Raw genomic sequence first — 27,743 nt, forward strand, 5'->3', positions numbered from 1 at the left:
TGATGCCACGCGCGCGCTGGCGGCGGCGGCTCCCGGAGGTTGGGGGGGACGGGTTCGCGCCTGCGCAGTGCGCGCACCACCACCACCACCGGCGAATGAAGCGCAGAGCCCCGAGGGCGGATGAGGCAGTTGCGTGGGTGACTGTCCACGGGCAAGGTAGTGTACCTGCCGGGTTGGCGTACCGTGCTGATGGTGTCTACATGGCTTCTCCTTCCTTCCTCCCCTCTCTCTGTTCGTGCTCAGGAGCGGACGAAGAGCGTCAAGTTTTAGAGGGAGAAGCCCCTCTAGCCTTGGCATTGATGGAAATTGGCCGCGTTGGCTGCCACTGCAGTTGTTGCAATGTTGGCAGCGTTGTCAATCAAAGCCTTGCTTGCGCCGATGCTGTCAGCTTTTTAGCGATGCTGCTGAGCTTTGTCACGATAACGATGAAGAGTGGTGTCATTTTTAAAATTTTTCCTAAAATTTTGAGCTTGCTTTCCATATTATTATGAAATATTGCAATCTGCTGGCTTTCCCGTTAAACGTTGAGGAGAAAGACTCTACATCGAGTGTAAACACATTTCAGGTTTAAGGAATTTAACCAATGTTATGTTTGTGTTGCTGCTTTCGTGCGTTTAAGATACGGTGGTTTGGAATTTGAATAGAGTTAGTATTTGAATGTTTATTATTGTTGCAATGTCAACATTGTGGATTTCATCTCTGGGATATCGAGGCAATTTTATCGAGACTGGTGGTAATCTTGTTTGGTCGTCCAGTTTGAAATAAAAACTAAATTTTGGAGTTACTTAACAGCTCAGGCTGCATCTGTGGAGAGAGAAACGTTTAATGTCGATGCGTTTTTGTTGAATGGGTTCGCACATTTGTAGCTGTGGGTGGGGGTACGTTTTACTCTTGGCCCATTTGCCTCAGTTGTGCTTTGGCATGTTAAATAATATCACTTTAAAATAGATTATCTTGTAGATAAAACTGGTATTCAAATCGTTTTTTAAAAACTTTAACATTTGTGGGATGTGATTGTCATTTATTACTCTTAAGGTGGATGTGCCGTCTTGAACTGCTGCAATCCTTTGGTTGTAGGCACTCCCACAGTATTCTTATTCAATGAAGAACAGTTTTGTCTTCTGTAATGCCTTAGCTAGATTAAGAAAACTTTAAGTTTTTATATATTTTAGACACATTGCTGTAGTTTCCAGTTTCTTAACTTATGTTTTATCTGGACTTTGCAATTACAAACTTCTGTCCTAATTTTGTTTTGGTTCTTTCAGATCAAGAACAATGGGACTCCGATGCTAGAGTGTCATGGGTGGTATAAGATTCCACTATTTCTGTTATGGATGTCTGTTTTCTTCTTTGATTTGGACCTTCCTCCTTTTCGTCTATTTCAATTTAAACTGGGAAAAATATACTTTGAATAATGTGCCCTTCCAGGGGAATCCAGGTGTTGCTCAGAATTTCCAGCCTCCAATAACTCGGAGTCAAAAATGGTTTCCTGAATTTCTGCAACAAGGGGATAAGTTTATGAAACCTATACACAAAGAGTTCAAGAAATTTCAACATTCTCCAGAGCTGGGTAAGTGGTCTGTGCTTGGACAGAACACTTAAGTACATGTGCAAATAAATCTTATCAACTCATTAACTGTTTTGTAGAATCCCAATTTTGGTTTTATCTTGAGTTCATTAGTACTGTTCATTATATAATTGTTTTAAACCCATTTGTAATTTATGCTCAAACGTTGTGCACTAATGGATTCAGCATAGTTTTTATTGGACTGTGGAAATTATTGCAGTCAATGAGATCTATCATAACAATAGCTACACAATAACTACAGTAAATCTATTAATCTGGCATGCATGGGACTTGGTGCCTGCCAGCATATTTTCTGAATTATTGGATGTTATTCCTATTAATACCCCAACACACTTTAATTCAATTTTTTTAGATGTTACATAGTAAAATTAATTTTCTAGTGAATCCATTGAGTTTCAAGAAAGCACTGGAACAATGGCCCTCATGCGTCAGAGTCAGTGTGACTATCAGCACCCAGCAAGCCAAGTGCAAAACAATCAGGATCTTCAAGTAGTTGGATGGCAGATTATTGTAATATAAACCAGCACAGATATTTGATGGAAAATTCTGGAAATATTCAAGAGATCAGACAGGATTTTAGCAGAGAGGAAAATGTTAATATTTAAGGTCAATGGTGTTTTTTGGGAATGGAAAGGCACTGAATTTTTGAACACTTGACAGCTGCTGTGTGACCTGCTAAGTGTTTTTTTCTTTACTTTCTGACTAACACAGTGAAAGCAAGAAAGGGCAGTACTTTAGGGATCTGTAAATGGCTTTTTTGTATTGGTAGATAGCCACTGCTTATGAAGCAGTGGAAAATTATATCTGCTGTGGAGTAAACACAACATGCTAGAAACGCTCATCAGATCAGGCAGTAACTGTTTCCACAGATAATTTTTCTGGTAGCTGTGGGGATAAGCTGTAAATGAGCTATCTGGCTTTGGTTAATGGAGATTGTCAGAGAGGAGTTAGTTGATAGAACTCTTGACTGCATCTCTTTCCCATGCCTCTGCTCTATACACCTCTCCTGGACAGAGCAAACATAAAGTTCCTTTGGTCCTCTCCTTCCATTCCAATGTCTTTGCATTCAACAGATCATTCTTTGCAATTTCTGCCACCAAATGCATCTTCCTTTCAGCACTTTAAAAGGATGGTTCCCTGGACCCTTCAGTCCCCACCAACCATTCCTATTATGGCACTTTCCTGTGCATCTGCAGGGTATGCCACTCCTGTCTATTTACCTTTTCCCTTCTAACCATCCAGGGACCCAAACTGCCCTTCCAGGTGAAACAATTACTTATTTACAGTTCCCTCTATCTATTCTGCTGCATTCAATGTTCATAATGTGGTCTTCTTTACTTCAGAGAACCACATGCAGTTGAGTTAACACTTTGTGGAGCACCTCATTCAGCCCACAGGGGCAATCCTGAGCTTCCTTTTGCTTGCCATTTTAATTCTCCACACATTCTGTCTTTGTCACCTCCTTGCACTGTTGTAAGCTTGAGGAACAGAACCTTATCTGGGCATATTACAGCCTTCAGAACACTATCAAGTTTTGCAATTTCAGATAACTCTTCCTGTATCAAATCTGTGCAGTCCACCTGTGATTTCACTCAGTTTTCCTCTTCCCGTTAGCATCACTGGACCTGCGGGCAACTTTTGTTTTTTTTTGTGCTCTCACTCCCTAACTATCCCCATTTACCCATCAACTATATAACCTTGTTTGCAGCTTGTCCCCAGGGCAACCCTGGTCTTGCTTTATCTTTACTTTGTTGTATCCATCCCTCCTCCACCCTCTCAAATCAACTTGTTTTCTCTTGTAGTACTAACGTAAGGTCTTTGACCTGAAATGTTAACTCTATTTCTCTTTCCACAGATGTTGCCTGACCTGCTGTGTGTTTACAACTTTTTCTGTTTTTACTTCAGATTTCCAGCATCCTGTAGTTTTTTTTGTGATTTTCATCCATGGTGGAGTAGCTGAATATATATATAGACTGCATATGCACTTGAAGGAATATTGAATTAAATTTCATAGCAAAATTGCAGATGTAATAAGGATTTAAGGTTGCAGGAGTTAAGACTGCTATGTCTGGGTCAACATATTTAAATATGCCAAATATGAAATCCAAATCTTTCTTTCTTTCTCTTTTTTTTCTCAGTACATTTTATTTTATTCAGGAAGGATCTTCAATGAAGCCGATCAGGAGATACGGGATATGGGGTTCAAGAAACACGCATTCAACTTGCTCATCAGTAATCGTCTGGGCTATCATCGGGATATACCTGATACCAGAGACCCAAGGCAAGTTTGACGCTAACATTCTTTCAGCTTGTCTTTCACACATCACTAAATAAGTGTGAGTCCCATATTTTTAACTTCTACATCAATTCTGGTTACTTAATAGAAAATATTACACTTGAATCATAAAATTTAAGTTAATTTAATATTAAATTAATTTTTGCTGGACATACTTGCACATTGTTCTACAGTGGAATCGCTGTTATTTTCCCATTATGGTGAGATCCCTCTGCATAATAGAAATTTGCAGATAGTTCAGAATTCACTTCAGTTGGCCCACCTATTATATGGTAATCTTTGTGGGAAAAGTCAAGTACAATGTGAATATCGTGATTTAATTTTAATATTAGGAAGGGCTTTATGCAGGAAGCTAGTGAGTTTCTAATATGTATAAAGCTTTTTTGTTTTTTTTTAAAAAGTGAGTTTATGATCATTAACAATAATTAAGTGGAATTACTTGCATATGACTAAATACAGCAGAATAGGAATTATGAATTATCTTAGCTGGTAGCATTCAATAACAGCTTATTGAATATATTAACAAGTCTTGGCCCTTAATCTTACTAAGGTGGAGTCCATTGTCAAAGTAGCTACTTTATTTGATTTATAAACATAGCATCCCATCATCATGCCACTTCATTGTTATAAGAACTCTTAACCAATAGGCTATTTATTATTATGTTTAAAATGGTATTTAATGGGAAGATAGCATAATGCAATGTTTAGTGCCATTTGTAATTAGATGGGTTTCAACATTTGCATGTTATCAGTCTAGCCTCAGTTGTCCTGAAATGCCAGCTAAAAATGCCCATCAGATTCCATGGTAAAGAATAAGTGCAGGAGTTTCATCCAGAATGCTATGAATTGTCTGAAACAAAGTTGTCTTTGCCCAATATTATGTTTGGTGAAGCTTAAGTGTAATTGTGGTTATAGTTCAACAGTGGAAGGGGTGATTTATCATCTTTCAAATTCATCTTTGTAGTGGATCTCTGGAACGTATAAAATTTAAACCAACATTTGAAAGTTTAATTTGCTATTTGATGATATCCTGGAGTTGCTGATGTATTCAGTTGATAGATGATTACATTTTGTAGTAATTAGACAGTAATTTTATTCAATAAAGCAGTGAAGGGATAAAGAGAAGTATTACCGTTTAATGCAAGTTTTTCATTTCCTCATAGATGTAAAGAAAAAAACTACCCAATCAATTTACCATCTGCAAGCATCATTATCTGTTTTTATAATGAAGCATTATCAACACTGCTTCGGACAATTCATAGCATTTTGGATCGAACTCCTGCCCATCTTTTGCATGAAATTATCCTAGTAGACGACAGGAGTGATTTCAGTAAGTAAATATTATTTTCTTTCACCTTCGCAAACGAGTTGTGTCCATTAAAATCCTGGGTAATTGGAAATGACTTTAAAAAAGAATCCAAATGTTATTGCCCAAGTCCTCCTCAATTCCACCACAGCTTGTATGTTTGTATTGCACCTTCATTCCTTTAGATGAACTTTTGCTTTCTGTTTTTCTTTCAGTCGAATTGAAAGATGAGTTGGAGCAGCATTTTGCTGATAACCATTTTAAAGTGAAGCTGATAAGGAATGTAATGCGAGAAGGATTAATACGGAGCAGAATAGTTGGATCGTCTCATGCAACAGGTACCAGATCTGGAATTCAACAGCTTGTCTTTTGTTTAGTGACACTTCAATTTTTTCTGAATCACTATCTATCAATCTGGATTTTTACTTTATTTAGTGAGTTTTTTTTTGTATACAATAATCCTGAAATGGTGGGGGGGGGGGGGGGGCGGCAGTGAGGGGAGAGAAGAGATATTGAAGGTTGATATGCATATTGCAAGACTAAAATCTAACTGTCTTCTATAAATGACAGCAGTTTATGCAGATGGCAGAACTCCATGTTTTAAAGTAAATGAAGGGCCTCTCATCAGGACACCTTGAGTAAAGAAAGACCATTCTGGTTGCCAAGCTAACTCCTTTGAGTTCAATTTATACAGTAGCTCATTTTTGCAGGTTGACTATCCTTTGGATCTGTCATACTTGTGTTCAATGCCTGTAAAAATACCTACTGGTGTAATCCAAATACTTGTAAGCTGGAATCAGTATTGCTATATATCCTTACCGCTTGGAAGTGCTCTCTTTGTTTTGTTTATCAATTTGGTGATGCAATGGAGTAATCAGTTTATCTGAAATAAATACTGTATATTCCCTGATAGCAGCCATATCCTGTGGGACTGCAGCCTTCCTTTGTGTTAGCAGAATTGAAGCTAGATGGTGTAATTAGCCCATAGGACCAAACGTGGATAAAAGTGCTGAATCCCAAAGGTGAGGTGAAAGTGACTGGCCTTGAATCAAGACATCGTTTGACTGAACGTTGCATCAGATTTCCGGAAAAACTGATGTTGTTGGGTATCAAAGGGAAAATAGTCCAATGGTTGGAGTTATTGATTGCACAAAAAGATTCAATGAAAAGTTAGTCACCTCAGCCCTAGGATATATCTGCTAGAATTTTTCATGATAGTATCATAGGTGCAAACATTTTCAGTGAACTTCCTTTCACATTAAGGTAATGATGCTCAATTCCACTCAGAATTCCTCAAAAAATGCAGCTGTGTACACAACTACATCTTCCAAACTCATTACTTCTACTATAAAGAAGCAAAAGCAATAGGCACATGGGTATACCACTACCCGCTGTTTTCTTCCAAGTCACGCACTGTCCTTACTTTGAAATATATTACTTTGCTTCATTATTACAAGGTCTAAAATTGGGGAACTCCTGAATCAAAACTGGGAGTATCTTCACTCAGTTCAAGAAGGATGTTCACCAGCACCTCACTGAAGTCATTAAGAAATAAGCAATAAATGCTGAGGTAATCATTACATGCATCCTGAAAATGAATTCTTTTTAAAATCGCAGTACTTTTAATATGTAGTATGTAAACTAGGAAGCATGTAACCCAATTTGTGTGCACCATTGTGGTGATGACAAGATCACTTTGTGATATTGAGTAAATTGTAAATACTAGTGCGGACACCAGGGATATCAGTCAATGCAGGGAGAGTTCTTGTTTGGGGGTTATTAAAATATCCAATGTAGATCGCTACCTTTTGAACAAAAAATACTTGCCTATTGAAAGAATTCCCTTTTCCTGGAGTGGAATTGGTCTGATTGCTGTATGTTGTCATTTCTTGTGGTCAGGAAGATCATTTAGGCTCTAGAGTTCAGAAATAACTTGTAGTCAGCCCCTTTCACTCTTTAACATCAAATGGTTTTGGTTTACTTTTGCCTGTAGTACTGTAGATCAAGAACCCATTTATAGGTTGATCACTGTTTGGGTGGACAACTTCCCAACAATACAGTCCCAAAGTGTATTCCGTCATTTATGTCTGCTCTGGTCATCATGGTTTAGATTTATGTAGTTGTCTTAAATTTAATCTTTTTTTAAAGCTTTGGTTGACTTGTTTTGATCAAAAACTATAGCTTTTTTATATTTTTCCAGGTGATGTGCTGGTGTTTATTGACAGTCACTGTGAAGTCAATGAGATGTGGTTGCAACCTCTTCTGGCTGTAATCAAGGAGGATTACCACACTGTAGTGTGCCCACTAATTGATATCATCAATGCTGATACACTAATCTACAGCTCATCTCCAATAGTGAAAGGCGGGTTTAATTGGGGACTGCACTTCAAATGGGATCCTGTGCCTGCTGCATTGCTGAATGGACCTAATGGAGCAACTGAACCATTCAAGTAATTACCTTGATAATTCATTTCAATGATACTTCTATGGAGGAATGGATTTGAAGAAATACACTGTGCTTTAATAGAATGCATGGGTACCACATATCAAAAGAAAGTAGAAAAGAGACTCAGCTGCATAGGCATGATGTTTCAAAGAATGTTCTTGTTCCCTTAGATCACCTACAATGGCAGGAGGACTGTTTGCAATGAACCGGGATTACTTCAATAAACTTGGGCAATATGACAGTGGCATGGATATTTGGGGAGGGGAAAACTTGGAAATTTCCTTTAGGGTAATGTTCCTTCTTTTTCTCCAAGAATTGTGGCCAACATCTCGATTAGTAAAATTACTAATTCATTAGCAAGTATGGTCACTACAGCACCATTGTCATTGTCTAATCTATACTTCTGACTTCCGTTGAATAAGTTAGCAGTCTATGTGTTCCTTGTAGGATATGTCTCTGATTTTTTTTATTATAAACCTGATCAATAATAATGCTTATCAGTAGCAAATGAAAATGAATTGAGCATGTGTTGATGAAACAAAGTCAATAGATATTTTATTTCTCACTCCTATCATAAATTTTCTAAATCAGTTTAAAGAACTAGTTACCAGATAATCTATTATTCTTGCTAAATTGAAAGAATTTTCTCCTGTGTTATAACATCTTTGCTCAGATTTGGATGTGTGGTGGGCAGCTGAAAATAGTTCCGTGTTCACGTGTTGGACATATTTTCCGCAAATGGCGTCCATATGGTTCACCAGGCAGAGTGGATACCATGGCTTACAACTCCCTGCGTCTGGCTTATGTCTGGATGGATGAATACAAGGTAGGTATTTAAAAAGCTCTTTATTCATCAATTCTGGTGTAAGGTACAAGACCCGATGACACAATACAATTTGTCGATTGCATTATGACTTTTTGAAAGAAAATACTTTGCATAAATATGAGAAAGATGGATACTGACATAGGAAGGGTGGCTAAAAGCTTAATTGAAAGATGAATTTTCAAATGGGCAAAGGTTCATGCGTTGAATGACACAGCATAGACTGCTTTAAGGATGAGCTTTTCAATTTAAATGTTGGTATCCTGCACCTCACTTGCCTATGATGAGACGTGACCTACTTCAAATTATGTGTTCAGCAGGCCTTTGAAAGGCTTGGTATCGTCTGAATAGGAAGTTAACAAGAAAATGTACAGCTGATGTTTTGGGTGTGGCAAATGCTAAAGATTGCAAAGACTGTTATCTGGTAGAGGTTATAGCACATCCAGGGCTAGATATGAATATACTGACAGGAAAACCATTGACGTGGAGTCTGATAAGGAGCTGGATATTACAGGTCCTCCACAGGTTACGAGAGCCTGACTAATGGACACCCCGTACATACGTACGAGTGTTTGGGAGACTGGTGGGATGGATGGGGATGGATTTGCCAGGGCTGCAGACAGCCATCTGGTTTGGATTGGTTTATTATCATTACAAGTACCAAAATGCAATGACAAGGTTGTACAATGAAAGCTATCCAGACAGATCATGCTGTCCATAATTACATTGAGGTAGTAAAAAGAATGCAGAATATAGTGTTACAGTTACAGAGAAAATGCAGTGCAGGTAGACAGATAAGGTGCAAGGGCTATGACGAGGTAGACTGGGAGATCAAGAGCTCATATTTTAGCATATAAGAATTCCATTCACGAGTCTGATAACAGCAGGATAGAAGCTATCCTTGAGTCTGAGGGTACGTGCTCTCAAGCTTTTGTATCTTCAGTCCGATGGGAAAGGGGAGTAGTGAGAATGACCAGGGTGGGAAAGGTCCTTGATTATGTTAGTTGCTTCACTGAGACAGCGGGAAGCATAGATGTGGTCATTGGAGGTGAAGCTGGTTTGCGTGATGGACTGGGCTGTGTTCACAACTCTATGCAATTTCTTGTGCAGAGCAGTTGCCTTACCAAGCTGTGATTCATCTGGATAGGATGGTTTCTTTGGTACATCTATAAAAATTGGTCAGAGTCATCGGGGACATACTGAATTTCCTTAGCCTTCTGAGGAAGTAGCGGTGTCAGTGTACTTTCTTGGCCATAGCGTCCACATGGCTGGACCAGGGCACATTGTTGGTGATATTCACACCTAGGAACTTGAAGCTCTCAACCATTTCCAACTCAGCACCATTGATGCAGACAGGGACATGTGCACCACCCAGTTTCCTGAAGTCAATGACCAGCTCCTTCCTTTTTGCTCACATTGAGGAAACAGTTGTTTTCTTGACACTATGCCACTAGACTCTCTATCTCCTTCATGTACTCTGTCTCATCATGAGCTGGCTTCAGCGATTATACTACTGGATGGGAACAGGCATTCTGCATGTCTTCTCTCTCCACAACCTCTTCCTGGGCTGAGCAGAGCTGGGATCACTGAGCAGACTCACTTGCTCACTACTGAATCATTGAGGTTGCTGGTGGTCACTCGTCCCATGCTTGCTCATTCTTCCACCACAGCTGTTTCTGTGATCCTCTCCTACACACTGTGTGTTCTTTTCTGACTTAAAAACAGTATAGACTATAGACTGTTCTCAGGAATGGAAACCTGTCATAACCTGGGGATTGCCAGTATTGGCATTTATGTATTACATGACTATGACTATATCCCTGTGGACATAGTCACTGTTTGGCACTACACAAATAGAGCAGGGGAAGGTTACATTCTTGAAATCTGGAGGTAACTATGAAAAAGAAGTGAAGCATTTATGAAAACTGCATTTGCTATATTCAATAACTATGGCTCCCAGACAGCTGTATATAGGTTTTAATCTCAACTTGACATTGTAAATTATTTTATCAACTACATTAAATGTTGCAATTGGTAAGAATGGCAGGATGGGTATTTTAAGTGGATCTTTTTGTTGAATTATGATAGTAGCTTAAAATATGAACAGGATAGTGCAGGAGGAGAGAAAGTATTATCAACTAACATGGGGTGGGGGTGGATTATGCACATTTATTCAGATCTATTTCACATTTAATTTTTTCCCTAGCACTTATTAACAAGTTAAACTATCAAATATGTCCATAATTACATTATTACTAACCCAGTAACTAAATTTTTGAACTGAGGTCTTTTGTGCTTTTCCAAATGGTACTTGCTAACAACAGAGTATTAGTTTGTATGTAAACTTATCAGCAAAAAGTTTCCATAAATGAATGGAGTCCAGCATGAATTTAGATTTTGTATCTGGCATTCGTGAATGGGGTAGTGTTGTAATGCTGAACTGTGCTTCACTGAATCACAGTATTGCACCCATGAATTGCTTTCTAGTCTCTGTGTTAAATAGGAGCAGTTGAGGTTCAGTGAAGAAAAGAATTACTTATGAAGATAGAAACTCAGTCTTAGATCTGAGCTGAAAATAGTAGTCCATGGAATCCCTTGTTTAATGAGGATTAGACCTGGTGATGCAGGGAACCAGAGCTTGCAGGAAAAAATAAAAACTGATTCATTCAACTTTCCAGAACTTCAAAGATATAATCACTAAAATATTTTTGCAAAGTTCTTGCAAAAGCAATGAATAGTTCTTGGTTGTTAATTTTCCCTATTATTAAAATTTTGACATCAGACCCATGACAACACTATTATTTTTCACCTTTTGGCTAGAGTAAAGCTTTCTTGATAAGTACAGAATTTTTTGTACTGCCCAGACTGGAAACATCTCCAAAACAAATCTGAAAGCAAGAAAATCTTGCTTTCCAGGTCCAATTTTCAATTCCATCTTTTTAAAGTTTCCAGGGATTCAATTTTCTCTCGTTTTGCAGCAATCTATTTGTGTTCACATTCAAGCACTGAGTCAGAGAGACCTACAGCACAGAAACAGACCCTTCGGCCCACCACATCCACGCTGACTTGTTTGCCCATCTACACTAATCCCATTTTGCCCACGGTAGGTTCATATCCTTCCATGCCTTGCCTATTTAAGTGCCTGTCTTAATGTCTCTTAAATGGTGGTTGTATAGATTCCAACACCTCTGGCAGTGCATTCCCAATATCAACACATGTATTTCAGAAAAAAAACAATCTCCTTTAAAACTCCTTCCTCTCTCCCTGAACTTATACACTACCATGGGTAAAAAGCTTCTATCTACTCTTATCTATGCCTCTCATTATTTTATATACATCCATCAGGTTACCTTTCAGCATTCGTTGCTCCAGGAAAAACAAACCCAGCCTATCCATTAACTCTCCACAACTGAAGTCCTCCATTCCAGGCAACATCCTAGTGAATCTGATTGTGTTTGCATCTGTGAAGACTACATAGTGCCCCCATGTGGGGGACTGAGATATTGCTTACAGCAATTTTCAGGTTTTCCACATGTGGGAAAAATGCCAGCAGCTTTTCATCAGTTTTATACCAGAGTAAAGGCAACACAGAGTTTTCAGCATGTTAAATACAACAAATTCTGGGCCACTACTGCTTTTTTTTTGTTAGACCTGTGAAATGGAGGTTAGTCCATTACTCCCAAGGTTTTCCTTGGCTTGAGTGAGGCTAACAATGACGTTACAATCTGTCCTTGTACTCACCTTGAATCCAGATGTGCCTTTTTGGCAAGGTGGTAATACTGGATTACTATTATTACCACTGCTGTATAGATGAGGTCAGCTAACTTTGGAAAGAGAAAGCTTGATTGTGATTAATGCAAATTCAGACAGCTAAGGCAATAACTTTTTTTCTGAGCCATTTAGAGTATTCCATCTGTAGCTTTATTTCCACTTTGTTCCAGACCATTCTCAAATGGTTTGGGGCTTCAAAGCTAAAGTTTTCATTTTGGCTTAAATTATTTTGCTGGAGATAGAAGATAGGCTCTCTTACTTTGAAGTGCAAAACCTTAAATTTCTATTTGTTTCACAGTTATTCATAGTTGTTTCGTGTTTACTTGACCTTTAGAATTTTTTCAGTTTATTGTTAATCCACTATCATTTACACAAGGGTTAAGATTCTCCAGTTATTGGTTGCACAAGTGATGAAGTGTGATTTATTTATCATAGTTCTCATAACCAGTGAGATGTGAAGTAGCTTCCATAGGGTGAAAGCAAGCCAGATGTGTCAAATTCTTAATTTTTATATTAAAGGAAAACTAAACTGAAACTGAGATTTACTGTGAGTCATGAATAATGACTTATAAATACAAGTTAATATTTAAGTTATTTATAAAATCTTCTTGCATGCTTCAATTACTTAATGTATTTTGCAATGCAGTAATGTTGATAAATCTTGCTTGGGCTTGAATTGGGGAGGAAACCTGAAGATGTGACTACCTGGGCCATTTTCTTATCAAGTTGCTGTTACTTAGTACTGACACACAGAATTGTTTTGTGCATTTCAGGAGCAATTCTTATCCTTGAGACCAGAGTTGAGGAAGCAAAGTTATGGTGACATCAGTGAACGTATAGAGTTGAGAAAGAAGCTGAACTGTACATCGTTCAAGTGGTATCTAGACAATGTCTACCCAGAAATGGAAGTTAATAGGCCAAATGAAAAAACAAAAGTTGAACAGGCGCTATTTGTTAATAAAAATCCCAAGCGATCTAAAATACTGCAGCAGGGAAGGGTAAGATTCAACAAATGAGTTGTATGTGTGTGCATATTTTTCTTTCAAGAAAATACATCCAAAAGTTGGTTTCCCTCTCAATATATAAAAATAAAAAGTACAGAATAGGATGTAACTGGGGAAAGGGGAGGAATTCTAATATGTTCAGCTATTTTTGTTTGCTTGCATGTTTTGTTTTGGTTAACCTGAGGAAGTGAAAATTATAGGAATTCAAAGTTATGGGGAAAAATACAGATTTAATGCAATTCTAATGTTCAGAGGGTCACTGGACGAGTCCAAAAGGTTGAAATAAATTTCTAGCCAAACTTAAAAATGAGGAAATGGAAACAATTTTTCTTTGTATCCCATTTATCATATGCTCTTTCTTTGCTGTCTTTCCATTTGCCCTATTTCTTCAACTGATCCAGATTAAAGTTATAAATTTTTATGCCATTGTTGAGGGAAGGTTTCTTCTTGGCTGTGTTCAAGTGCCAGTTCAGTTGATGCCACAATTTATATATTAATTTTCAGGTAGTGTCCAAAATCATAGCACATTATCTGCAAATAGCCTTGTACCAGTGTAAGAAATTTCAGTTATTCTGTGCACTTTGAGAGAATATTTTGCTTCTGTTGAAAACATACTTCTTGGATTACTAAGTCTAGTTAAATGAATTGAGTTTATGAAGCAAATGAGATCCAAATGAAAATGTACATGGGCACAGCAGTACAGGAAGTATTATAATTATTGATTGTTCTTGATCCATCTTTGGCACTAATAAGAAAGTCAATCTGTATTATTCTCCAAGAGAAACCGCCTTTGCCAAAAACTGGTTCCATTTAGGACTTGCCTTCAAGCTGACTAATCTTGGTTATTATGGAAGTAATCAACCAGGCACCACACTTTCCAGAATTCTTATTCAGCATTTGTAGAACTTTTTCTCAGTTCCTCAAGATTCTAAAATATAATTGTAGCTAATCAGTTTTTTGATAAATGCAACTTGCATCTTCAATTTATGATCCTTGAAGAGTAGTTAATTTTACATTTTAGTTGTAAATTGCTTCTCTTAAATTTGAGTGGCAATGTAACTAGTGTCTCTGATCAGATACTAATGAGTAAATTTCAGACTTGGGTTTTTGTTTTGCTGATGGGACTGGTATTTTATCCTTTTTTTGTGACAATAAGGTTTTTCAGTTCTGAGCTCAAGTCTCTCAACTTAATTTCTTGCCCTAGCAAGTGTATGTTTGGACTATTGTTCAAAACTGGAAAAGCGTTTATATTAAAAAAAAAATTGAAATTCAGTGTTCAACTTAGGCCTGCAATAATACTCTTCAGGAGTAAAACAGAGCCCTGAATTAAGCTTCTAGCCTGAGGTATTACTTTGGCCTAATCTGCATTCATTTCATTGACCTCAAATTAGAAGCTATATGTATGTGCAAGTATAAGCAAAACTCTTTAATATAAAAACAGAAAATGCTGGAAGTACGCAGCAGGTATGGCTACTTCTGTGGCAAAATAGTTACTGCATCACACGTGGAACAGCAGTAGTTTCTGCTTTTTTCAAAATTAATCAGGCTTGATAACTGTCAAAAACTGAAATTGAAGTTCATTCATTAATGAAGCAGTAATTTTACCCTCAAGATTATGAGTAACAAAATAGAATAAATGATTGGTAGCTACCAGTTTAAGAAGTGTATCCAGAAGCCATGTTGGAGCCCCAGAACAATGGTTGCATGCCAGACATTGAATGTTTAAATTGCACCTAAAGCAGAATGGCATCTACAATGCATTTCAGATCATCCAGAATAAGAGCCAATGATGTAGGAGAGTGGCCAATGCTTATGAAATATTTTCATCAGAATGAAAGGTTAAATGTAATAAAATCAGTACCTGCTTCAATTGAACCCATTGTATTTTCTGAATCACATCTGTCCCTTTATTGATGAAAATGTAGAATGGAAATGCTACTTGCATATGTTAGTTCAGGGAAATATTGCTTAAGCTTAAAGTATGCATTATGTATGCTCTTAACCAAAGTGTTGGATTGTATTACCAGTTGTTTAGTGTGTTTTGTTTTTAATATATTCCACAATTTTATGCTCAATTTACTATGAGAAGAATCACCTGTTTTAAGTGGATGCCTCAGAATTGCTCACATTTAAAAAAAAAATTGAGTGCAAGACAAAATCCATATTGTACACAAAAGGCACATTGCAGTACCAGGAGCTTGGTTGCAATGCTGCTGTTCATTTGTAGGATTAAATGAATTGAAGATTGCACCTGTCATGCACCCAGACTCATAATTACGAATAGAGTAGAATGACAGCCACAGTGTAATAAAAAACCATTTGTCTCCATCAGATAATAATAATAATTATTTAACATTGTGCCTGCAACAAGCTACCTTGGAACTAATGAACATTGTCTGGTTTTGATCTGAAATCGATATAAGCAGCATGATGGATGATACTCAGAATTGCAGTAATTTAAAAGATAAATTGCCCATAGCCATGTATGTCTCTGATTTTTGATGTGGTCTGTGAAATAATTCAGTACTTTCTCATTTAAAAGTTTTGTAATTTATAAATAACACATCTGTGAATAATTTGTGGTATGAAGGTGGTACTGTTTCTTCTAACAATGCTCCTATACTTGAGCTGTTCTAAATATTTTCACCTATTTTTCATACCCATGTTTTAGCTCTCTTTGTTTGAGTGGTATTCTTTTAATTATGCTGTGCCATCAACTAGGGTGGCTGTGAGGCAAGGGTCCAGAGTGAAAGCAAGATGCATAGCCAAAGCTGGGATTTGAACTGGGGCCTTAATGTGTGGCCAGCGCCAGGGTTAGGGTCTGGAACATCAGGGGTTGAGTATTTGGGTAGGTTTGTGACTGGAGCCAAGGTCCAGAGTGCTTGTATATTTCCTGCTCCCTTCAAACTGTCTAGGCCGCTGGAAACATTTATTACACCACTGTGTAACAAGTTTAGGAAAAAAAATAGAGTGAAATAAAATTTATAGGAGTAACATCCAATCATCTGGATGATCCAAAGTCTGAAGGATGCGAGAATATCAGAGTTTTACTGCAGGAATAAACTCAGTTAAATTGGACAGCTAAATCAGAAACATATTTATTAGAAGAAGGTTTAAATAACAAAATGCATCCTATATCATTACTAGAATTATTTATAAATCCAGTAGGTGGCCAGTAGTTAGATGTTAAAAGGAGGTAAATGTGGTTAATATCATTTCTGACACAATTTCAACTGAACTAATTGGGTTTTTAAAAGTTATCTGTAATCTCCTGTACTAATGGACAATTCTACCACACTACCTCCAGCACCAGGGCATGGATTCACTTCCTTTTGCAAACCTATAAGAAAAGCACACATGAAACCAGGCACAGTTATGAATCACAAATTTCCTTGCATAAGTTGCAAATAACAAACTGCATGTCTCTCTTCAAATCGAGGTGCAATCTTTTTGATCCTTACTTTAGGCTTCATGTATTAACTCACAAGATCACAAGACAAGGGAGCAGAAGCAGGCCATTCGGCCCACTGAGTCTGCTCCAAGGAAAAGGGAAAAAAGAAATGAGAAATGGGGAATGGAGGGGGGAAACAAAAAAAACTATTCTAACTCAGTCATTCTCCAGAGTCCAGATAATCTGCATCAGGTATAAGCAGAAGGGTCAACCAGATCAGTGTAGGGATTTCTTAACTTAAAACATACTGGATATTCTGCTTACATTTGCTTGTTAACCCTAATTCTCTATAAATTGTTATAAACTTAACTAATTAGAATATTTTATTATCTGTGGCTGTTGACAGTAGATCCAAGTCTCACTATCAGAGTGCTGAGTTGGGGGATTGGTGTGCAAAAGAAAACAATTGATGGGCATGTAGGAGAGAATGGATTGCAGGATGTGGGAATGGAAGTAATGGGTATTCTGAGAGTCAATGGGCAAGAGTTGCAAGGAAATACAAAGTGTGGAAATTGCAAATGATAATAAAAACCATAAAACAGTATAAAATCCCTTCAATCCATACAGTGATATTCCCAAATTTTCATTCCAGGACCACATCTATTTTTGATTTGGAGAGCAGAAGTACAATTTTGAAATTCCTGGTTGACACAGAACTCGGAAGGCTACTAAACAATAAGGAAGGTGGTAGTAATGGATTTAAGAGGGCAGAGCCTAGTGGAATGATTCCACAAGTGCTTCATGCATGAAACTGAAGATGTACATTTTGTTATGAAAAATGGAGAAAGAGCAAATGAGTACAACTTTAAAAGTGGCAAAATACCTTCTCACACAAATTGTTAATTAACAAAACAATAATTCATGAGGCATTGTGGGCTTTATGGAGTATAAAAGCTATTTGGCCACCAAAACTAGATTAAACCTTAAAGCAGCTAAAATCTGCAGGTGCTGGAAATCTGAAATAAAATCGGAAAATACTGTAAGTACTAAATGGTTTGGGGAGACGTGTGGGTGAGAGAAGCAGATTTAATGCTTTGGGTTGACCTTTCAACTGTTCAAGTGGTTGCACAGATGAGGAATTAGTTATGTGAATAGACTGGAGAAGCTGTGTTTGGTCTCCTTCCAAGCAAAGAAATTTAAGAGTGCTGCTAAAAGTGCTTGAAATTGTGAAGTGTTCAAACAAAGAAAGTAAGATAAGAATATTCATGGCAGAAAGGTTGATAACTAGAGGGTGGAGATGTAAGAAGCAGAGGTGATATAAGAGAAAAACTTCCTATGTTAAATGTGGTTAGGGTTAGCATTTGATAAAATGGTGGAAGCAGATTCAATGATAACTTTCAAAGGGGAAATGTACAAATACATTAATATATATTTAGAGATGGATAAATAAGGGAGGGAACATTCTGATGAAATGTCATCAACTTGAATATTAACTATTTTGCTTTCCACAGGTACTGTCTGACCTACTGAGGGGTTTCTTTTTCCATTATTATTGTAAAAAGAATGCCGGAGTTTGAGGGAAAGGACTGAGACAAAAGCACTTGCTCTTTGAAAGCTGTTGCTGATGTGAAAGTCTGGATGACTTTGTGTGTTATATGCTTTTCCATGCATGCAGAAGGAACATAATATTTTCAGTTGTTGAAACAAATGTACCTGAATTTTCAGAACTGTATTTCAATGAACCCCTATTTAGGTGGGCACAGTAATCTAGCTAGCGTTGCAGAGAAAAACTTGGGGGCATTTACTTGAATATAGGTCCCACTATACAGTTAAAAGTAGTGTTACCTGCATGTGAGAATTTTTTCGTGGAGAAAAGCTTAAATTTTGCATACAAATCTTTTAATCTCTGTCTCTTTAGCTGTACAATCTACAGACAAGTAAATGTCTGGCTGCCCAGAAATATCCTGATCAAAAAGGAGGAAAAGTGGTGGTTAAAGATTGTGATTGGACAGATTCAAATCAGGTGAGCAACTGTTTTGGGTTTTAAATTCACAGAGAAGCCAGTTGATAGCTTTGGATGATGAGGGGTTGGCTATTGTAAAGTATGATTTTTTTAAAATTCTAGATTACTTTGGAGTAACATTCTCTTGATGTTCAAAGTCCCCACGCCCAATGGAGAGAGAAAAGGCTGGTGCTTCAGGTCATTGACCTTTTCAGTAATACAGGAAAAAGGCAGATATGACAAGTTTCAAGACGTATAAAGAGGGAGTGGAAGAGGATCTGCAATAGATGGAAGCTATGGGAGATTAAATGGGGGAAAATATGATGAAGGCAAGAGGGCTGACAATGGGACAAGAAAGAAAACAAAATATGATTGTAGAATAGGCGTAACTGGGAATAGAAAAATCATTACCTAAAATTGTTAAAGCCACCGAGTTCACAAGGCCAAAATGTCCCCAGTTGAAAGATGCAATCTTCTTCCTTGAACTTGCTTGTTAGATGAGTGTAGGTTGTCATGAGCTATGGAGTAAAAGTTCAGAGTGAGAATGGAACAAAGATTTTTCGTCACGGAAGCTTGGGTCTTGCTGGCAGAAAAAAAATTACGCTCCAAACTGTGTTTGGTTTCCCCAATGTGGAGAGGAGCACATTGTGAGCAGCAAATATGGGATACTGTATTGAAAGAGGTAAGTGTTTCACCTGAGCCCTGAGTGGTGGGAAGGGAAAGAAAAATGCATCACTTAATACTTGTGTAATGGTAGGAAGTAGAGTAGGTGTTTGTGGTGATGGAGGGGTGTCATGGAAAAATCCCTATGGGAATGGTGAAAATGTTTAATTTGCACTGGTAAACTAGACACATCTAGATTCCAGTATCTGCACTCCTTTGTTTCTCTAAACTAGACACATACCCAAAATGATAATATTTATTATGTGCAGAGTTTTAGAATTTCTTGATTTACTAACTGCAGTGAAAATGTATAAACATAGCTTTTCTCAGTTGTTATGTATGGTTGGAAAATCCTAAACTCAAACTTGTTGGGTTTCCTTGATCACCTTACGATCACCTGCTAAAATCTGGTTGACGATATATTTTACGTTTATGTGTTCCTTCTATTCCTGTCGGTGATGTTTTTAGGTTTGGATTTATAATGAAGAACAGGATCTGATTCTGGCCAACCTTCTTTGTTTGGACACATCTGAAGGCCACTCATCAGACTCTCCTCGTCTCATGAAATGTCATGGTAGTGGAGGATCACAGCAGTGGACTTTAGGGGTAAGATTTGTTCCTGACCTGAAGTGTATTTTTTATTTTACCATGTGAAGTATGTACAGACTTATTACAATATCATAGCTTCATAATTTTTTGTCTATTAAGCAAGGATATGACTGACCTAACTGTGAAATGGCACACTATTTGATTTCTAGCATTGGATGGCAGGATGTAGATAAGCAGCAGGATAGTTCACAGCTTGTTATGATTTTTGCAGTGGAACAAGAGGTGCTTAACAGGGCAGGTAGATGGGTTGTTTAGAAACCTTTATGTGCAGTATCTCTCCAGTGCTTTCAGGTAGGATGGTCTACCCACAGCAGACACCAAAGCATACAGGAGGGCAAGAACCACTGCTGCCTGGTAGACCATGAGCTTAGTTCTGGGCTTGTGTTCATGATCTTTTGAACAGTTTTTTTGTTTTGTGGCCAAATGCTATGAATTTTGCCGTTGATCCCCTTTGCTCAGAGCTGGCTCTTGATATGTGGAAAATAATGCATATTTTTCAGGGCTATCATAGTTGATGGAAGTTGGGGGCAAGGTGGGCAGCAATTTTATGTGGTAGTACAGTTTGGTAGAGGGCCTTTGTCTTACTGATGTTTACTGTAAAACACACTTTCTCATATGCTATAGTGAATGAGTCAACAATGACATTGTGCACCTACGCAAGTGTTACTTGTGTACTGCTGCTCCATCGCTGAGGTTATAGTGATCTTGATTTTAGAGTAGAGGTGGCAGTGGTTGATAACCTTCCATTTATCTTGTGGATTAGTTTAACTCCAGTGGGGACTTTATTGGAGTCAAAGTGCAACACTGTGGTGAGGAAGATTGAGCAGATAGATAGTCTTGACACAGCCTTCCTTAACACAGTTCTGCACTGGGATTGGATCTGTAGCGGAACATCACACAAAATACTGGTGGAACTCAGTGGGTCAGGCACCATCGATAGAGAGAAATGGACAGCCAACGTTTAGGGTCAAGAGTTCCTCCAGCATTTTGTGTGTTGATCCAGGTTCTAGCATCTGCAGTCTCTTGTGTCTCCTCCGTGGCAGAACAGTTGGTTTGAATCATGCATATCATCATGCAGCAGAAGTAAAATAGATCCAAATTTCTGAGGGTAGCAAGATTTGGGGAGGATTCCCTATAAACTCGGTTTATGGAGTTGAAGGCCTTTGTGAAATCAAAAAAGACCACATACAACGGCTAATGCTGCTCCTGCATTTTTCTTGGAGTCGTCTCGTGGTAAAGGTCATGTCCATTGTATCTCCTGATGGATGGATGGAATCTGCATTATGACTTAGGCAGTTCTTCAGCCATTTGGAAGAAATGGCTGAGGAAGAACCTAGCAATTATTTCACATATGCTATAAGGAAGACACTTCTGCCGTTGGACTTGTTTCTTTTGAAGATGACCACGATTCAGTATTTCTGAGGTATGCTGGTGTAACTTGCTCTTCCCAGATGAGAGAGAGATGAGGCTGTGAATATGAAGTGCCTGCTCAAAAGTTCCCAACACCAAATTTTAGAACTTCAGGGATCAATTCAGGCATCCAATAAAGCACTAAATAGATCAGAGGAAAATGCTACTGGCTTATCTCTGGAATAGGTCTCTGCTTCGTTCTATTTTCATTTTTCTCCTTTTCCATTATCTCGGGTGCATCCTTGGACCACCTTTTTTCTCATTTATATGTTGAAACATTTTCCAAAAGCACTTTTTACAAAAATGCCAATGGCACCCAGCTTTAACTTTCCACCATTTATTTCACGTCTTTACTGTCTGTTAATTGTCAGTTTGCTCAGTCAATATCCCTGTTGGAAGAGCCGCAAATTCCTCCAACTAAATATTGGGAAGACAAGCTATTGTCTTCAACTCCCTGCCCCACACTCCATTCCCTAACCAGTGACTCGATTCCTTTTCCTGACAACTATCTGAAACTAAACCAGACTCTATATCCCTGACATTACATTTGACCATTTAGCTTCTGACTACATGTTTGTGCCATCACCAAGTCTCCTTGACTCTGCTGCTTTTGCTACTTCTAAACATCATTGGTGCAACATACCTGTATATCTGACTGGTCTTCATAATGCAACCCTCATTAAATTCTGCATCCGATATCCTTAATCACAATAAGTTCTGTTCACATGTTTCTCATGCTTAGTGGTCTACATGGTTTCCAATTAAACAGCATCTTAGCTGAGAAATTCTCATCCTTGTTTTAAAGTCTTTCCTTGGTTTTGCCCCTCTCCATCACTGTAATGCACTCTACCGCTACAATCCTCCAAGATATCAGCACTCTTCAACCTCTAACTTCTTTACTTAGTTGCTCCACCATTGGTAACCATGCCTTCAGCTACAGACTCCCTTGCTCTAAAATTCTTCCTCTGTGCCTTTCCCATTCTCTTCCCTTGAGAGATTCCTTTTAACTTTTTCACCTGCCCTAATATTTTCTTAAGACGCTTGGTGTCAAATCTGTTTGAAAAATTGCATGTTATACAAGATTGATATGTCATGTCAAAGGGGCTATAAAAATGTATTATAATGTTAAAAGAAAACCTTTTGAAATGAAAAGATTTAATAATTTGTTTTTAATTAATGCTGAATAGCCTAGCACATGGCAGTCATTAGTTTGTGTTTGAGTGCCATATGTAATAGTTTTACATATTAGGAAACAATGTAGGAAAGACCACTTCCACCCCCCCCCCCCACCCTCCCTGCTTCATAGAAACTCCAATCCATTTTCTTCCCCCGTCGCCATTCTAAATCTGGATAACCTCACGTGTATTCTCAAGGCGCTTAGTGAGTTAACTTGCCATTTCCTAAGAAGTAGCAGTCTCAAAGGGTCATACAGCGTGGAAACAGACCCTTCGGCTCAATTAGTCCATGCTAACCAAGATGCCCCATCCAAGCTAGTCCCATTTTCCAGTGTTTGGCTCATAATCAATCCATGTACCTGTCCAACTGTCTTTAAAAAGTTGTTATTGCACCTGCCTCAACCACTTCCTCTGGCAGCTCATTCCACATACCTACCACCTTTGTTTAAAGAAAAAGTTGTCTTTCAAGTTCCTATTAAATCCTTCAAATCTTTCCCCTTACCTTAAAACGTATGCCATCTAGTTCTTGATTCCCCAACCCTGGGAAAAAGACTGTGAGCATTGACCCTATCTATGCCCCTCATGATTTTATGTACCTCTATAAGATCACCTCTCAGTCTCCTATGCTGTAAGTCCCAGCCTGTCCAACCTATCCCTATAACTCGGTCATTCAGTTTCCTGGCAATTTTGTAGATCTTTTCTGCACTCTTTCCAGTTTAATAATATCTCTCCTTTAGCAGGGCGGCCAAAACTGAACACAGTACTCCAAGTGCAGCCTCACTGCACTATGACCTCCTAACTTTTATACTCAGTACCCTGACTGATGACGGCCAGCATGCCAAAAGCTGCCTTTGCCACCTTGTAGATTGTGACTACTTTCAGGAAACCATGAACTTGAACTCCAAGGCCTACCTGTTCCACAACACTCCCCAGACCTCTATCATTCACTGTGAAAGTCCAACCTTAGAACCATAGAACAATACAGGCCCTTCAGCCCACCACATTGTGCCGCCCTTCAAACCACACCTAAGACTATCTAACCCCTTCCTCCCACATATCCCTCTATCTTAAATTCCTCCATATGCTTATCTAACAATCTCTTGAACTTGTCCAATGTATCAGCCTCCACCACCACCCCAGGCAGCGCATTCCATGCACCAACCACTCTCTGGGTGAAAAACCTCCCTCTGACATCTCCCTTGAACTTCCCACCCATTACCTTAAAGCTGTGTCCTCTTGTTTTGAGCATTGGTGCCTTGGGGAAGAGGTGCTGGCTGTCCACTCTATCTATTCCTCTCAATATCTTGTATACCTCTATCATGTCTCCCCTCATCTTCCTTCTCTCCAATGAGAACAGCCCTAGCTCCTTTAGTCTCTCCTCATAATCCATACTCTCTATAATCCAGGCAGCATCCTGGTAAATCTCCTCTGCACCCTTTCCAATGCCTCCACATCCTTCCTATAATGAGGCAACCAGAACTGGACACAGTACTCTAAGTGTGGTCTAACCAGAGTTTTGTAAAGCTGCATCATCACTTTGCAGCTCTTAAACTCGATCCCCCGACTTATGAAAGCTAACATCCCATAAGCTTTCTTAACTACCCTATCTACCTGTGAGGCGACTTTCAGTGATCTGTGGATATGAACCCCCAGATCCATCTGCTCCTCCACACTGCCCAGAATCTTGTCATTTACCTTGTACTCCACCTTGGAGTTTGTCCTTCCAAAGTGTACGACCTCACACTTCTCTGGATTGAACTCCATCTGCCACTTGTTAGCCCAGTTCTGCATCCTATCAATATCCCTCTGCAAGCTTCGACAGCCCTCCACACTATCCACAACACCACCAATCTTTGTGTCATCTGCAAACTTGCTAACCCAGCCTTCCACTCCTTCATCTAAGTTGTTAATAAATATCACAAAAAGTAGAGGTCCCAGAACCGATCCCTGTGGGACACCATTAGTCACAGCCCTCCAATCCGAATGCATTCCCTCCACCACAACCCTCTGCTTTCTACAGGCAAGCCAATTCTGAATCCACACAGCCAAGCCTCCCTGGATCCCTTGGCCTCTGACCTTCTGAAGAAGCCTACCATGCTGAACCTTGTCAAACGCCTTACTAAAATCCATGTAGACTACATCCACTGCACTACCCTCATCAATCTTCCTGGTCACCTCCTCAAAGAACCCTATCAGGCTTGTGAGGCAAGATCTTCCCTTCACAAAGCCATGCTGGCTGTCCCTAATCAGTCCATGATTCTCTAAATGCTCATAGATCCTATCTCTTAGAATCCTTTCTAACAGCTTACCCACCACAGACGTAAGGCTCACAGGCCTGTAATTCCCTGGACTATTCCTACTACCTTTCTTGAATAAGGGGACAACATTCGCCACCCACCAATCCTCCGGTACCATCCCCGTGGACAATGAGGACTCAAAGATCCTAACCAACAGTTCAGCAATCTCCTCCCTCGCCTCACGAAGCAGCCTGGGGAATATTCCGTCAAGCCCCGGGGACTTATCTGCCCTAATATTTTCTAACAACTCCAACACATCCTCTCTCTTGATATTTACATACTCTAGAACATTACCCTCACCAACACTGTCCTCAACATCATCAAGACCCCTCTCCTTGGTGAATACTGAAGAGAAGTATTCATTGAGAACCTCACCCACTTCCACAGCTTCCAGGCACATCTCCCACCTTTTTCTTTAATCGGACCTACCTTTACCCTAGCCATCCTTCTGCTCTTCACGTACAAGATAAAAGCCTTGGGATTCTCCTTAACCCTACTCGCCAAAGCCTTTTCATGTCCCCTTCTCTCTTTCCTCAGCCCTTTCTTAAGTTCCTTCCTTGCTACTCTATATTCTTCATGAGCCCTGTCCGGTCCTTGCTGCTTACACCTTATGTATGCTGCCTTCTTCTTCCTAACTTCACCACTCTCGTCACCCACGGTTCCTTCACCCTACCATTCCTTCTCTGCCTCACCGGGACAAACTTATCCCTAACATCCTACAAAAGATCCCTGAACATCGACCACATTTCCATAGTACATTTCCCTTCAAAAATGTCACCCCAATTTACACTCCCAAGTTCTCGCCTTATAGCCTCATAATTCGCCTTTCCCCAATTAAAGATCTTTCCGTCCTCTTTGCTCCTATCCCTGTCCATGACAATTCTAGAGGTTATTGGAGCAATGGTCACTGTCCCCCAAATGCTCACCCACCGATAGATCTGTCATCTGTCCCGGTTCATTGCCTAAAACTAGATCTAATATGGCATTCCCTCTCGTCGGCCTGTCAACATACTGTGTCAGGAATCCGTCCTGGACACACCAAACAAACTGCACCCCTTCTAAACCCTTGGCACTAAGTAGGTGCCAATCAATATTTGGAAAGTTGAAGTCTCCCATTATAATAACCCTGTTATTTTCGCATCCTTCCAAAAACTGCCTCCCAATCTGCTCCTCAGTATCCCTACTGCTACCGGGGGGCCTATAGAATACCTTGACTTGACTTTCCAAAATACAACACCTCGCACTTATCTGAATTAAACTCCGTTTGCCATTCCTCGGCCCACTTACTCAGCTGATCAAGATCCCCCTGTAATTTTTGATAATCTTCTTCACTGTCCACTATACCATCAATTTTAGTGTCATCGCAGACTTATAACCATGCCTTGTACATTCTTATCCATGTATCTCAGTTTGAGAAGACTAGCACTGTACTTAATACTAAAGTTTATGCTGTAACCTTTGTTTCATATTTCTTCAGGTTAATAATTCCTTATATCAGATATCGGCTGGACAGTGTCTAAAAGTGATTGATCCTGATAGTCCTAAAGGATATGTTGCCATGGCAATTTGTGATGGTTCTGGATCGCAGCAGTGGAAGTTGGGTAACTGATCAAAAATTCAAAGGCTCCATGTGGAACATTTAGACAACTGCCTGAGACTGTTTCCGAGATGTAACAGTGTAGAAAGGACAGAATTAATGTTTGAAGTAGAGACGCTGAGGATCTTGGTACAATTACTCACTTTTAATTGGGTGAACTGGAATTTTATCAAAGCATTTTGACCATTTTTCACATTAGACTCTTTTACCACTATTGCAAGATGAAACTTTTAACTTAGGAGAAAAAAAAGGAAAGAACCATGTTTTTATTTAGAGGGGAAAAAAAAAGCCAAATATTCAGCCTTGAGTATGATGGTAACTTAAAAGAACATCATATTTAAAGTAAATTTCCTCGGTGACTCGAATGGTAAATATAACTGCCCTATAAACTGTGTCTTGCAGGCCAAGTGTAATATTTGATGCCTCATCTGTGTTGACATTGATGATTTCTGGTTAGGTGCAGTAAAGATGCTGCACTCTGCTGCCTTCCTTTGGACGAGATAGGAAAAATCAGTCCAGGTTCCGGCTTTGCTGATTCTCAACTGTTATGCAGGGTTGGAAAGTAAGTGTGCTTGTGGCAGGATCTGATTTGACCACAGTAGCTCCAACAGTTGAATTGTCTGCCATAACTCCTCATTTGAGCTTGTATGACAAATGAGTGGCCTCCTGATGCAATATGATAAAAGTAGCTGGCAATCATGGAACTGTACCAAAGCATACATAAAGGAAAAATATCAAATTAGCCTGGTATAAATTAACTTAAAGTTATCAATCTGTTTTTTTCTGAATTAAGTGCACCATTTCTAATGACACATATTGAATATGCCTTTTGTCACTTCCTGCTCTATTCAGAGGAATGTGTCCGAAAAGAGGGCAGCAATGTTATTTGGTCACAGGTTTGCAACTTAAACTTCTTCAGAAATTATGAAAATAAATGAATTTGTCCATTTAAAGTCATGTTTTAATGGTCAATGTTTGTAAAATAGTTAAAATCATAGTTGTATTATATAATAAAGACAGCTAATTAAAGTGATAGCACTAATTTGACCCAATTTATAGTGCAAGTGGAGATGGTGGAGGGTGGGTTTGGGAGCAGAGCCCTGCATATATGGGAAGTTTTGATTTTCAGCCTCTTAAATAGAAGTGGTCTTTCCAATGTTACAATTGTTAGCTCTTCACTGATGTAGCAAGAAGATTTCCTCTTTTACTTTTGTCTTAGTGACTGAGTAAATGCAGAGGAAGGATTTCCTCCCACTCACTATGCAATAATTACAATGAAAACAGGAAAATTTCTTCAGGTCACAACTTTTAAAATTAAAATCTGTTTTGCTTAAAAATGTATCTTGCTGCTGTGATGCCACTAAA

The 27,743-nt window shown here is 38.9% G+C and overlaps 1 protein-coding gene across 1 annotated transcript; it reads left to right on the forward strand.

The window, feature by feature from the left end:
• Positions 1-27,425, forward strand: LOC127578867 (polypeptide N-acetylgalactosaminyltransferase 11-like). Its single transcript, XM_052031393.1, has 12 exons — positions 1-156; positions 1,266-1,570; positions 3,746-3,869; positions 5,048-5,214; positions 5,406-5,528; positions 7,391-7,640; positions 7,807-7,924; positions 8,310-8,462; positions 13,004-13,228; positions 18,544-18,648; positions 19,759-19,896; positions 26,259-27,425. The coding sequence occupies exons 2-12, from the start codon at positions 1,300-1,302 to the stop codon at positions 26,388-26,390; spliced, it is 1,806 nt and encodes a 601-aa protein (XP_051887353.1). The 5' UTR covers positions 1-156; positions 1,266-1,299; the 3' UTR covers positions 26,391-27,425.
• The last annotated feature ends 318 nt before the right edge of the window (positions 27,426-27,743 follow it).

The sequence above is a fragment of the Pristis pectinata genome, chromosome 1 (assembly GCF_009764475.1).
Source record: "Pristis pectinata isolate sPriPec2 chromosome 1, sPriPec2.1.pri, whole genome shotgun sequence".
Classification (NCBI taxonomy): Eukaryota; Metazoa; Chordata; class Chondrichthyes; order Rhinopristiformes; family Pristidae; genus Pristis; species Pristis pectinata.